The sequence below is a fragment of the Alternaria hordeiaustralica genome, assembly GCF_023758085.1.
Source record: "Alternaria hordeiaustralica strain BMP 2776 chromosome Unknown scaffold_13, whole genome shotgun sequence".
NCBI classification, from domain to species: domain Eukaryota; kingdom Fungi; phylum Ascomycota; class Dothideomycetes; order Pleosporales; family Pleosporaceae; genus Alternaria; species Alternaria hordeiaustralica.
In genome coordinates this window covers 547,572-562,346 of record NW_026056785.1, presented here as the reverse complement: position 1 = coordinate 562,346, position 14,775 = coordinate 547,572, and the positions used below count along the sequence as shown (strand labels likewise).

At 52.3% G+C, this 14,775-nt stretch overlaps 2 protein-coding genes across 2 annotated transcripts; one reads left to right on the top strand and one right to left on the bottom strand.

The window, feature by feature from the left end:
* Positions 1-1,192: 1,192 nt before the first annotated feature.
* On the top strand, positions 1,193-3,202 carry J4E84_006744 (uncharacterized protein; the record flags this gene model as incomplete). Its single annotated transcript, XM_049389331.1, has 2 exons — positions 1,193-1,717; positions 2,471-3,202. The coding sequence occupies 2 exons, from the start codon at positions 1,193-1,195 to the stop codon at positions 3,200-3,202; spliced, it is 1,257 nt and encodes a 418-aa protein (XP_049243040.1).
* Positions 3,203-9,367: 6,165 nt separating this feature from the next.
* Positions 9,368-10,183, bottom strand: J4E84_006743 (uncharacterized protein; the record flags this gene model as incomplete). The annotated part of the gene is made up of 1 exon (XM_049389330.1): positions 9,368-10,183. One exon carries the CDS (start codon positions 10,181-10,183, stop codon positions 9,368-9,370), a length of 816 nt encoding a protein of 271 aa, XP_049243039.1.
* Between the last annotated feature and the right edge of the window lie 4,592 nt (positions 10,184-14,775).

The following is a 14,775-nucleotide window of genomic DNA, read 5'->3' as shown; positions in this document are numbered from 1 at the left end:
CAGTGATGCGCCAAAACCAGAGAATCGGTCCGATGCTGAGATTGCGACAGAAGGGTTAGCGCAGGGTGCCCTGGGGATTTTCTCAGGGGCGGCTTACCGAGGCTCCCAATGCCTGGTGGAGCGAATATGGAACGCTGAAGAGCCGTGAACCTGCGAGCTTTCGCATTGCGCGATGAGCATACCAAGCGCCAGTGTTGAGATTCTCCAGACGTCGCTGAATATGAATCTCCCGGTCTGACCTCGGGAGTCAACGGCGTACTATATTCTTCGTTGAGACACAGCCCTGGAGTACACGGGTGTCTAGGTAGGCAAGAATCCGAAGGTCGAACGGCACGCGTCGCGCATGCACTCCCACCTCATTACCGCCTGCCCAAGTGGGCACGTCTTTGGCATCGTGTCCATACAGCCTCGATCACCACATCACAAGTCCCCGGGTAACAGTCTCTGGTTTCAGGTCCTTCGGTGTTAAGAAATTGCTCGGCTTTGAGGCGAAGTGGGTGTAAAAGAGACCCCTTAGACAGATTGTAGTTCTCATATAACTGCAGTATGAAGTCTAGACGCGTTGCAAAGCTCGGAGCATGTTTAGGTAGCATATGTGGATTCAGCGCGCTGCCCCTGGCAACTAGCCTCCATCTCATGTTTGCGATTTCGTTTTCTCTTGCAAGAACGTAAGCCACTCTCAACTCCTCCCTCGTCAAGAAACCCCCATCGGATGCGGACCATGTTATTCCAAGCAAACGTCCAGCCCGAGAGTACGCCCCTTCCACTCCCGAGTACACCCCGATCTCTCGCGAGTACGCCTCAATCTTCGGACTATGGAAAACCTGATTGGCATGATTCGTGGAAAGACCGCGAAGCCTCTCCTTGCCCACCCCCTCGGTACTATGATATGGACATCATAGACAGTATCGAAGGCGAGGTCATCTGCTATCAAGGAGATTGGCGTACTCGGAGTAGCCGCTCCCCCGGTACTCCTCCTTCCATAGGGCGTGATTCGTGGAAAGACCCTGAAGCCCCCTCTCCTTCGTTGACAGACGACTACTATACCCTACCTCGCCCACGCGCTCAGTCCTATGATAGTGTCATCATAGGCGAGATCGAAGACGAGATCGACTACTATCGAGACTTTTGGCGTAATCGGGGTAGCTACTGTCCCTCTCCTTCTCCTTCCGTAGGCCCTGATCCCTATGACATGAATAACATAGACGAGATCGAAGACGAGGTCATGGACAACTCTTTGCCTTCGCGACCTCTGTATCCATACGAGGAGGTCCCGGAAGAGAAACCAATGGGTCTCGCCTGGACAGTTGATTACGACTCAGACTTCTTTCCTGATGATCAAGATAGTGGGGACGATGTCTATGTCTCGCAGTCCTTGTCCCTATCAGCACAAACATCAGACGAGATGCCCCCTTCTGGCACGCAACCCTGCACATCATCCAAATCCGACTCCGACTCCGACTCCTCTCCCAATGAGATAGGCATGATAGACGATATCATCACCACGCAGCCTCTAGTAGTATCAGCACAAATACCAGACGAGATCCTTCCTCATATCACGCATCCCATCAAGACGGCGCTCATCGAGGAGTTCCGCAATCGAACCATGGATGGAATACTTCGTTCGCTCAGCGGCTCTGTCTGTGATCTGATCTTGTCCAACAATCTTGATCAGAACGACGTACTTCGAATTTACCGCGGCCCGAAATCGATTGAGGTACGTACACTATTGCAGTTACGGGAACGAGCCACTGACCCCTCGCAGCAGCCTCATCTGGTTCTTCTGCGCTCTCTTATAGATGACGAATGCAGACGAAGCCCAACTATGGCTGCGAGTCTGACTAACCTCATCATCCTGCCCACCGACCACAACTTCGCTCTATGGGACTGCTGGGTGATGTGTTACAGGTTCTACCTTCCAGTCTTGAGGAAGAAGCTTGTTTTACTTGTGCGGCCGGGCCCAATACATGACAAATCTGAACTTGAAGTTATTGATACGAAAGATCGTTTTGGAGTACGGAATCCGCCTCCGAGCTGGCAAAGTGCTCGGTACTGGCTAAGAGACCGTTTTGGTCAATACACCCTCCGACACTTTCAACTGGAGACGTTTCGGAAGCAAAGCAACATGCGTTTTTCACTGATGAACCTGCCCACCGAGCTGAGATGCAGGATTTTCCAATATGTAATCGGAGGGCAGATCTGGCCCCACCTTCACACCTGCTGTTGTCGGAAGGACATGAAAAGCGATCATTGCGACGAGCGGAATATAAGGAATCCCCATCGACCTGGTGGTCCTTTCTACCGTTACTATGATGTCTCTCACCCTGCCATAGAATCATATAGGAGCTTGGGTCCTACGATTCCGTTCCATGCGCCTTACGCAAATGGCCGTCCCGAGCGCCATCTGTATACGAGGGAAAGATTGATGAGGCCTTCTTATGGCTTTGGATACCATGATTATGATTTCGAGAAGGAAAAAGACCCCATGGCTTTCAGCGCCCCGGAAGACACCCATGTTGGTCTCGGCCCGACCCTGGAAGAACAGACATCGATAATGAACATGCTGCTTGTTAGCAAAGAACTTCGGCATGAGTTCCAGGACTCTTTGTGGGGAGGAAGTTGGTATCGGTTCAACAAGCCTCATGTTTTTGATCAGACGGTCCACAGCCTCACGCTGTACTGTCTTCCATATACAAAGCCGGATGGGACGTTGTCGAACTTTAACCCAAAGATACTTAGCAAGGTCTGGTTGAGTATGACCAACATCGACTATCTCGACTTTGTTGGCTTTGCGTACGAGGACGGTAGATTTCGATTAACGAACAAACGATACCTCGGCCAGTCGCATGCACGTGGGTTGGATCTGCTATCCAAAATAGCTACATTGAAGCACTTGCATCTCGAATTCATGGTTCTGACCCCTGTAGTAGGGGTCAACCAGGATCCTTTCGTCGGGCAAGCACGTGTCGAAGGGCGGCACCAGGACGGTCAACTAGTCTCGTGCCAACAGAAGTTTGTTGATATGGTGCTGACTTTGGGCTATGAGGTCTTCCAGACTTTTGCCGAAGTTACCATCTCAGGCCATGTCAAAAAGTCTAACCACGACACATGGGATTTGCGCCTGGGCAAAGGAACGAGGGAGATGCTCAACTTAGACGACAAAGTCGCCGAATACCTCGCCCTACGTCCCGATGAGCTGTAAGTGTCACATGTTCAGCCTCTGGTTACCTCTATCTTCATGCTAACTTACATTAGTCCGCTCAAATGCGAATGCTTCCCACGATGCGAATGGTGGAATACCGGATTGCCCTGGAACGGAGACAGGCATTACTTCTACGAGGGCGACGACGAGTGCCATGTGGACCCTGTCCTATGCCGGGAGTTCTCCTGTGAGGACAACCAGAGCTCGGACGTGTAATTACATTGCATCATCTCGCATTCACTCCACATAGCTTGCCTTCCTTCCGTATCTCTCAAACTTCTATTTATCGTCGCAACAGCCGAGAGAGTACGTGAAAATGGAGGATGGAACGAACAACGGATGGCGTTTGAAGATGGTGAAGGAGCGGTACGGATGATGAATGCTCAGCACCAGGCGTAATGTACCATTCCATGCTCTACTCGTTGGAGCAGACTTTTCGTGAGATCAGCGTGCATTCTGATACCAAGAGCAGATGCTTGAAGAGACTGAATGCATTAGGATTGACTTTTCCTGGTAGATGCTTGTGTTATAGTAGATCGTATATATTTATCTCAATGGCTAAATGCGTGACTGCAGAAAGGTGACTACTTGAAATTCGACCCTGTGATTGCAGCACTTCCTTCCATTGTATCCACTTACTTTTCAGTTCCTGCCTCCATTGGCATCGTGCTTGTGTATGGGCCAGGATTCACGTTCCTAATACTCACGTTCCTGATACTCCCAGCCGAGCACATATTGCCACCGAAGCTCATACTGTCAGGGTGACAAAGGGTTGACTCCAGAACTGGCTCTGGCATGGGCCAGGGCGGCCAAAGATGTGCTGAAGAAGCGGATCATGTCCAGATAGCTAGCCCTCCTACAGCGTTATTGAGCCGTTTGTAGTGGTATGCCGCGTGCAGATGGCGGTCTAACCCATCAAGCGCGGGCAGAGAGCTGCGGGTATAATCGAGACGCTCCAGCCCAGCCTGCTAGGCTGCGCCTTCCTGAACTTTCTAAAGCATTGTAGACTTCTACTCCGCTGTTGAATCTCCGTTGACAATGAATGTGTATAACCATTTAGCCATGTCCCTAGGGAGGGTGAGACGGAAGCTTCGAGCGACCTTTGCCCGATGGCTGAAGTGATGAATCGCGGGTAGAGCGGGTCGCAGGGATCACGTTCAAGGGATATAGTCGCGTTCGAAGGGAGGATGGTAGCACGTTGGAGGTCTCGGTGTCGTAGTATCGTCGAGCGCGGGCAAGGCATTCAAGCGAGCTGGTATGCATGTCGACTGGAAAGGAGGGCGTCGGTCTCGCGCGGCCGTCTTCGAGGCCGCGATGATGATCTAGGTATTCATGCCACATTAGCAAGGCACTAATACCAAGGGAGAGTCGGATGAGGATGACCAGCAACGTACCCAGCCAAAGTCACATGCGAACCGACGCACCTGGGCGGGCATCTGGGTCGAGCGCGAAGTACCAAAGTCAGAACCGGGAGGAGCCGCACATCGGCCGTGTTAGCCTTGTCTGGTAAGTCCCGCCAACCCATATGTTGCATCGTAGGAATATGCGAGACGCTGCTGTTTGTGGTTGGATTGGAGGATTCGATCGCGGTCGTTACTGCCAGAGCTATGACCGGACATATGATCATAATGGTGGCCATCTAGCGAAGCTGAAGAAACCTGTGACCGCATTGAGCTGCTGGGAGAACCAGCGCAAGATTGCAGAACCTATCAAATTTTGATTGCGTTAATCTTCTATCGCCAGCGTAAAAGAATACATTCAGCAGCACGCGGATAGGCAATACGGCGGGCGACAGAGCAACATAGCGGACTGTGATGATGGACCCTGGGAATGTGGCTAGTAAACTACCGTGTGGCTAGTGTGCCGAGGTCTGTATCTCCAAACTTCGCCGGCTGCAAGAGTGATGCTGGCCGTATCTAAGCACCATCACCCTTTACCCGCCAACGTCCAGATTCTTTGTCAAGTCTTGGAGCGCTCTTACCACTTCATCCTCCGGTCTACGGATCGGCCTCCGGCTCCCGCACAAGTACAAACGCCTGCTCCTACCGCCGACCGCCGACCGCACCGTGTCCGTCCTCGCAGCTCTTGCCCCCTTCGTCGCGTACATCAACTTCGTACCCACCCGTGTCGCAAAGACGGACCGCGCCCGCAGCGGCAACCGTCCAGTTTATACAGTCGTTGTCGTCCTGACGTATGTGTCATCGGCACGCGACACGATGGCGATGAACGAGGCACGAGAGGGTAGCTGAGGATACTAGAGACCAGAAAGTTGTCGCAGTGACAGCGCGCCAAGGATATCAAGCCTGTGTCTGGTTGTCGTTGCGTCGGCTTTCCTCTCGTATTGGGCGCATGCCAAAGTTGCATCGCTTGCCATGCGACCGTCTGGACTCGGGTTTGAGCCTACATACGTACAGGCTTCCGCCGACCGTTATACATACAACGGCTACTGTGACGGTGTCACTAGCTCCAATGTCTTAGCAGGAAGACGAGATGCACAGGCGGCATCGCTGTAACAGTATGTCCATGCTTTATCCACCATCATGTTGCAGTCGCTGATCGTCACGATAGAACTTCTTCAACCTCACGGCTGTCTCGCCATCCCAGCGGTTCCCCGCCCGCCACGTATCCCCTCTCCATCGTCTCGTTTATCGGTCCATGCAATCGTATCCCATCACCGAGACTGTGCCCCACTACACGTTCGCATCGCCCCACAACGAGTGCTGAGAGCTTTCATACATCGCTCTTTCTTAATAGCGCGCTTCTTTGGTTAGACATGTCTGTAAACTCGCAGAGTTTGGCTTAGAGGCTGGGCACAATGAAGCTCGTGAAAGTGTGAGCGGCACGAGTGAGCTTGATACTTTCCATGATGATCTGCATGGGATATTGGAGCAATGGCGCTGTAGAAGCTGACATCGAGCATACTGCACTACAGGTGCTGCGCAGCATATGAGTACAGGGTGCGGATGCTGTGGTTGTATAACGAAAGGATAGCGATGCATACGCACGGGTCTCAAGTGAATTGTCACGTTTCTCACCTAATGATTCACATGAAGGTATGGTGTGCTAGCTAGACAACATCAACGAAGTCGCACTGACGGCCCGCAGACTCATCGTAAGGTGAGCATGATTTTGCAAGCCCTTTTCAGATTGCCGGCATCCGTGGGTTTGTTGGGCATCAGACTGCCCGCGAGAAACTGTGGCCTTCCCCGAACTGTGCATGGAAACTAGCTACCTCTGCCATCCTCTTTTGGTCCAACCAGAGAGCCGCGCATCGGCCCTTCATGACAGCGCCTTCTTAGTCGGAAACTCGAAGGCGCGCATCATCCAGTCGCTGGAGTACGCGCTATCATAGTGAGCTCATCGGAAGGAACAACTTGAGTCGAGATCGTAGTCATGCTGAACCGAGGACTTCATTGAGCGGCCCTTCAGGACATTGAAAGGCCCTCCAGGTCTCGCTGTAAGCAGAATCTTCCAATGAGACATCACGCCAAGTATGCCGTACAGCTTTCTGCAGCATCATGTGGGATTGTGTCTTGTTGTCGAGCTCTTCACCGCTCTTCTACTACGTTCTCGACCCTCGCGAACAACTGAAGCTTTGCCTAAACCCTCTAGTACGCGAAGCTATTGCAATGAGAAGACACGTACGGCGTCTCTTGCATGCACCTAGGGCCGATAGTCGGATGTGTGGCCCCCATTGCGTAGCAGACTGGCACTTTCCAACGCCTCGCAAGTCAGGCATGGCTAACGACCCATGCTGCGGCGAAGACAGGTCACTCTTCGGCACGTAAACAGGCGTGAGGGAAAAAGGCTGCCTTTGCTTTCTGATTTAGTCATGTAACATTGTATGAGGGTACACCTGTACATATTCGTTCCGCATATCGCCACAGCCGCATCACGTTACTGTAATTTGGCCGCCCAGCGTGGAGATTTAAAATGATCGTGCTGGCGTTTACCAACACCGCTGCATCGAAGCGAGCATGATAACCGGGGTCGGCCACTGGGCAAAGCTTGATCGGGATGAACCGCGGCAGGGTCTGCACCATTCCGTTGCTCAGCCCCCACGTGATTCCCGAGGTCTAAATATACGCGCCGGAAAGGCCGATGCGTGTTATGACTCTGTTTGGTGAAAGTGACTTACGCACATACTCGATGCGTGGAAGCTGCTAGCCGTTGTTCAGCATGGCCGCCGTCATACCCTTCAGCCTTCTGAGAAGACGGCAAGATAGCGTCGAGAAGCGCCGTGGCCTCACGAAAGAGAGTGCTTCAAAGTAGGCAGCATAGACTTTGAACTAGTTCAATTGCTCCCCATGACACCTCCCGAGGTCTCTCTCTCTCTCTCTCTGCTTGTTGCCTCGCTAAAACTTCTGGCTCGGGGCGGTTAGGTATATCCTTTGATACCACGCGTGATCACGCTAGATACGCAATGCACGAGCCTATGAAGTGTACCATTACCTTGGTATGGGACTGGCAAGACTTTGACAACCCAAGCTGCTTGTTAGTCGTCTCTTGTTGATCAGGCAAAACAACCTGCAGTATCATCTCATCAGTATCATCACTCAGGTGCTCACTTGGAGAGTAGCATAAGAGATAGGAAGATGAATATTGTGCTATAAATACGCTAGGTGGGCTTTGCCGAGACATGAATAATGCTGTGTATACTATCGGTATCAGAAAACATACTGATGGCATCAGAAAATGTACTAACGGCGTCATCGTCGATGCCGTTAAATATAGATGAACTGAGTGTATCAAGTGAACTGGACCTTACAGAACGATCAATGTCTCCCTCAAGTTCAGTATTGTTGTGGTCCATTTGCTCTTCCTCTTCCCTTGTCAGTGTCGCCGCTCTTGTTGGTGTCATATCCCTTGTTGGTGTCATATCCCTTGTTGGTGTCGTATCCCTTGTTGGTGTCATATCCCTTGTTGGTGTCTCTTCTACCATTACTGCCTCTCGTGCATTGGTAGTGGCGCTTGGTACACGTACTCGGTCACCATGGCGTCCCCGCATGGGTGAGACCGCCCTGGACGGACCTGTGCGTGCAGCGGACGAGGTTTGGGTGGGTAAAACTGGGTAGATATTTAAATCACCCCTCTTCTTCGAAGGCGAGCGGGGTGTGAAGTCATCAGACTTGGGTCGCGCCCTCTTCGAAGGGCTCGCGCTCCTTGAACGTATGTCCATTACGTTCGATGAGCCAGGATTCGAAAGCCCAAACTTGGGGGCCGACGTGAAGACATTGGATGGAGCGAGAGGGGCTTCGTTGTTGCTGTGCAGTGTCGGTCCGTGTGAATTAGAGACGGAGACGGCTTGTACCATTGGCTCTGTAGCGGAGACTGGAACCGATGGTGATGTAGGGGCCAAACTTTGCTCGTTAGGTGTCATTGCCGTGGAATGAAGAAACGCGGCTGAGCCATCATCATCATCTTGCATCTCGGCCTCTGTACCTGTGTCGAGAGAAGTGGGTTCTGCTGGGTCTGCAGCCCCCTCAGAACCCGGTGGCACCGATGATGAATCCTGTCCGCCGGGTCCTTTCACCCAAGCGTCAAGTAACGCTTGCTTGGTCTTACGAGACGTCGCTGATCCTTGGGAAGAAGCGCGGGACGGGGCCTTTGTTCCTGGAATAGACCCCTCTTTTTGTTTGCCCGGCGTGTCGGTCGGTCGTTTCTCAGACGGTTCAGGCGGCGCTCCGCGACTAGGGAGTGACATATCACCACCATTACCGTCGTCGTACAAACTGTCGTTAGGGCTCACAGTCTTCGATTTGTCGTTGAACTTGACAAGTACGTCCATAAGTTTTCTCATCTCAACCACAGACGGCAACTCCAGGCCTTGGGCCCACGTTGGTCCGACTTTCCGCAGATCTGCGCACCGCTGGTGATAGTCCTGCAGTGCTTTGTCTGGGCAGTTAGGGTCGGTGCATGCGTGACCCCGGGCGTCAGGATTAGGGTTGTCCAAAGGCCAGCCTCGATTACAGGTGATGCAGAGCTTGTTATTTGGACAGCCCTTTTCCCCTGGCTTTCTGTGCTTTTGGCCGCAGTTGAGACATGGCCAAAGTTCATTCGCCATGGCTTCCTCGCAATTCGGGCAATGAGTAGCAACATGCCCATGCCTGGTACATTTTCTGCATGTAACTGGAATGGCCTTCTGGTCAATGGGTCTGTCTACCATTAGCAAAGCGATATTGTAGGATTACCGGATGCGACCCACTTTCCAATTGCAACAGTACCCTCGAAATATAGGGGACTTTTGCAGGCTTTGAAGGCCTCGGCGACGGTTGCGAAGCCCCAGAGAAGATAAGTTCCATTGGAGAATTTGAGCTTGTCGATCTTAAGACCATCGTTCTCTTCGCTCCATTTTGCCTTGTAAAATTTCTCCTCCTCGGCAGTATAGTTGTTCAAAACTGTCTTGTCTGGAAGAGTCCAACCAGTTAAAGAAACCCAGTGTGTTCGCTCCACGGACCTACAATCGAAGCTTAGAGGTTTTTTCGGTGTGCCTAACGCCCTCCGCAATGGCTCGTAGTTATTCTTATTGATGAAATCATCGTGTGCCGTCCAAGAATCCAGGGTGAGCACGAGCTCACGCTTGCCGGGGTTTCTGTCGTTCACATGGCTAGCTCGGATGTGGTAGTAAGCTCCCTTTTGCGCTCTCAAACTATTTACGACTTGGTGAGACGGCATGTTCTTCACTCTTAGATAGTCCAGTTCATTCTTGAGAGAGACATAGATCCTAGGGCTGATGGAATCCACGGTGCGGCTGCCGTCGTCATTTGTGGGGTTTCCTAGGGCGTCGACAATATTGCTCAAGCGGTTTATGTTGTTGTGGAACTTGATCCACGACTGCTTTTGCTCGCTGATGGAAACAGCATGACTTTTCAGCTGTGCGAAAAGGCGTTCCTGTTGTAGCGCGACTTGATCGAGCTGCTCTTTTATCTCATCGTTCCGCTCTTTCATCACATCGTCCAATCGCCGGAGGAGGGTGTCCATTGGATCAGGTGGTTGTTGGCCGGGCGGGCTACCGGGTTGCAGATACTGTTGCGGGAAGAACCCGCCATTGATCGGATTGCTTGCCCCAAAGTGCGGTTGCTGGCCCCAAGTAGGGTGGTGTTCGTTGTAGCCGGGTTGATAGGCGGGTGAATAGGCAAACGAAGGTGGCGCCGTAGCTGAAAATTGACCGTATGGACCAGCCGCCGAGACAAATGGACTCGACGCTGGATGACCGAAAGTTTGAAATGGCTGAGCCATGTTGGGCTGGTGAAAGATTGAGTAGCAAAGATGCAATTGATGAGTGTAGCAACAAGCTATGGCGATGGTAAAGTCCACACCCCACACTTTGGAAGTTGCGCAAGGACAAATAGGCGGCAGGTGAGCTAAGGATAGGTATGGATTCCTGAGGGCCGCTCAGACCACCTTGTCGGCTAACATGTCAATCTCTTCCGCAGGTGCTCCACTTCTCACACGCCGGTGGTGGAATAGCGCCTCGGCATTGCGAAATGGCGGTATACGCCGTGGCCGTTGGGCTGCTACTTTGTACTGGCACCCCGCCGCACGCGATTTTGGATAGGCGACACCCTCAAACGACGATTCCGATGCCGTAGGAGGCGCCTCGTTCAAAACGTCACACCTCTGGCCCAGGTGTTCCCATGCTGGATAGCGGCAGCGGGTCGCTATCCTCAACGACCTCTTCATGGCATCGTCCACAAGACAGAGCAAGCCGTCGGATACACATCAAATCCCAAGCAATCAAATCCCAAGCAACAAGGTAAGGACTGGCCGATTTGTTCATCAGCAGTAGACTAATAGGTTACCATAGACATTCGTTAAGGCATGGTTACACCCCGCCTTCATGGTCTCGTCTACTAACTCAAGCAGTCGTTCGACTTGGACGCGAATTTCGAACTGCTTCCAGCCGACGAAGCAGACGCATTAGACCATATTGACGAGGAGGCAATTCACATCGACGTCTTCAATGACAATGAATGCATTATCTGGGCCGTCAACGCCAAAATGGCCTCGTTGCGCATGGTCTCGCTCCTCGCGCACATCAACGCGCTTCCCCGCCCACCCGACGTCATCGCGATCCAAGACCCCCCACCGAAGATGGCGTTCACAATATATCCACCATACAAGACCTGGCTCCACGCAGAAGATAGCGACGACGGAAAGGTACAAGAGATGACCAAGGAGGACAACCCGGCCTACTTCCCCTACAGACCCCCACAACCGAAGAAGGCAGAGAAAGAAGCTATAGCCAAGTGGGCGGAAGACAAACGGTCTGGATTGTCGCGTTTGAAGAAGCTAGCCAAGGTTGCGTTCTTGATCCATGGCTCTATCCAACAATGGCACGTCACCGAACCCGACCCCAATGAACCTAATCGCGGCATAGTTGCTACGTTACATCTCGAGACCAGCGAAGGTTCCCTCGCAATTCACAACGTTTACAACAACTTGCAGAACCTGGCTATCGACCCTCTCATGGCACTTTGTTGCGACGAATTCGAAGCGCATGTATGCGTAGGCGACTTCAATCTACATCATCCATTATGGGGCGGTGACAGCGTGACGGCTGACTCAAAGGCTGAGCAGCTTGTCACCGCAATGGCGTCACTGCAGGTTCCTTTACTTTGCATGAACACCAAAGGCGTCAATACTTATGCTAGTGGTCTACGCCAGGATTTTCAGGCAGGTGATGGGCAGGCGGGTGGGCAGGCGGTTAGCGGGGAGACCGCAATTGACCTTGTGCTGATCGGGGAGGTACTCGAGGGCCAGGTGCGCTACCAACTTTTCCCCCCACGGGCGATTCGTGGATTCGAGTCGGACCATGCTATCTCCGAATTGGCTGTCAACATGAACATGGTACGAAGGACCGGGATCCGCCACGACTGGAACGGAACCGACAAGGAAGCATACATCAAACGTGTCAAAGAGGGCTTGAAGGACATCGAACTTCCAGAACATCGCGACGAGGCCAACGTAGGTGCTGTACTGTCTAAACTTCTACAGCGGGCCATCATACCAGCTGTGAACGAAGCAGTCCCCACTATCATGGTCTACGAACCTAAGGAGAAAGAGCCATCTCCTATACCTACCACCCCCACCCAAAAGACCCGATCTTGGCGTCGTGCCGTAAAAAGAATGATCAAGCGCGCCAAAACCGTTCATCACGTCGCCAAGAAGGCCTGTAAGTGGGGTCTGCCTAGGCAGATGGACTTCACTCCGGACTTCGACGTCGGAACTGGCCCCATCAAGTCCAATCCCGATAAAGTGAAATGCTATGTCACCTCGACTTGGACTCACACAAGACACAAAGGCCCACCTAGAGCTACACAATCTGGGGTCGCTACTCCAGGCAACTCGGTACGTCCATACAATGACCATGGTGTTGCCCACATGATCATCGCTTCGCAACATCACGGTACACTAACACCTCTTAGAGCATCCCGTCCGCCTCTCATGAGCCGCCTCAGTCTAGCGAGAAGCCCGACTTCCCATTGCCCAGCATGATACGCGACGAGCCGCCTCACGAGTCCCCTCAACACATCAAGCAGGAGGAAGTTAAGAAGCTTCTGAGACACGCGCCGTTACGTAAAGCATCTGGGCATGACGGTGTCGCATATGAGGCACTGAAGATGTGTATGGATGAGATCACACCCTTGTTGACCTGGATATTTCAGGCCTGCAATGATTTGGGATGCCACCTTCAGCACTTCAAGGACTGTATCACGATCGTGATCAAGAAGCCTGGCAAACCCTCAGACAAGCCGACGTCTTACCGACCAATTGCTATATTGAACACGATTGGAAAGCTCTATGAACGTCTCCTCGCCGATCGATGCAAGGAACTCATAGTCGAGCAGAAGTTGATCAAGGGCTTACAATTTGGCTTGCCGGGGCGGAACACTACTCTGGCCGTAGAGTACCTTACGAATACCATCCACTCCGCTTGGCACAACGACCGTAGTGCGAGCTTGCTTGGACTTGACCTCAGTGGAGCCTACGACCACGTCGATCGAACGAAGTTGTTGGAGTCCATGATCGACAAGCGTTTTCCACATTGGCTCGTCAAAGTCATTTGGTCGTTCCTCTCAGACCGTCGCAGCTACATTCACATGCCAGGATATGAAGGCGATGAGTATTGGATTGACGTTGGGGTGCCTCAAGGAAGTCCTCTTTCATCTCTGCTCTTTCTGATATACGCAGCTCCCCTTCTCGATGAAGTCAATCAGGGTCATGGAGTCGTAGTATTCTCTTATGTCGACGACACTTACATTGTGGCTACATCCAACTCCTACGAAAACAACGTCAAGCTCCTGGCCGACACCCACAACAAACTCCATGAGTGGGCGGAGAGACATAACCTGCGGTTTTCACCAACGAAGTACAACGTCATGCACTTCCTTCGGCCTCACAAGCAGGAGCCCCGTGTTGCTGATCAACTACGCCTCCTGCCAGATATTCCGGGATTTCGGGGTCTTACCCAGAAGGAGAAGGACAAGATTCTTGCGCCAACAGTCAAAGTATTGGGAGTGGTCTTCGATCGGCGCCTCACCTTTGAGGCACATGTGGAAAGCGTATGTGACTGAACAATTCATTCGCGTTTATCACAAACTGACCTTTGTTAGATTGTCGCAAAGGTTCGTACAGATCTGGCAGCCTTCAAGCGCTTCAACGGTCCGACCCATGGCCTTGATGTCATAGGAAAGCGTCAACTCTATTGGGGCCAAATGCTGCCCAAGATTCAATACGCTGCTGCTGGCTGGTACATTCATGATCCAAGCGAAGAGATTGGTAAAGACTCTCTGAAGTACCCGATTTCCGCCACAGCGTTGAAACGTCTCGAGACACTTCAAACCGAGATCCTAACTACCCTCTCTGGTGCCTGGAAGTACACGGTCTCAGAGATTATTGAGAAAGAGATACACGTTATTCCGATCTTGGCCCAGCTGCACGGAACTGCAATGAACCACCGATGCAAATGGGCCAAGTCCGAGGAGTACAATATCATGCGTGCAGCGCGCGTCCGTGGAAGAAAAGCGCGATCCGGAGACTTTCCTTTCAATGAACTTGACAAACTCACCCAGAAGTACCTCGACATGACTTACGCAGCCAAATGGAATGAATGTCAGGCGAAAGTGCCGCGGAAGTTGAAGATTTCGGACGAGATAGAGTTGCTGGGTCAGATGCATGAGTCGCTTGTAGTGCCAGAGGAGGACTTTACTACAATCAACGTCAGCGAACTGGACGATGAGTATGTACCTGGCGGTGAACAAGAAAGCGGCGGAGAAGAGCGCGGAGAGCGCACCTCAACAGGAGTCGTGGACATCAACAATGTGGAGGATTTGTGGTTCGACCCTCTGAAGCGACAAGCCTGGGTCAAGGAGTTCACTGCGAACCTCGTGTTCAGACTTGCGGAACGCTGGTGGCAGCGCTGGAAAAACGAACAAGCGGACAAGAACAAAGTCTTCCACGCGGCCCATGAAGGTAATTGGGGTGATCATTTCCTCAAGCTCTATGTGGGTTTGGACGCTGCGCAGGGCACGAAGCTTCTCGGCATGAGAACCGGCAATTTGGGTGTGAGG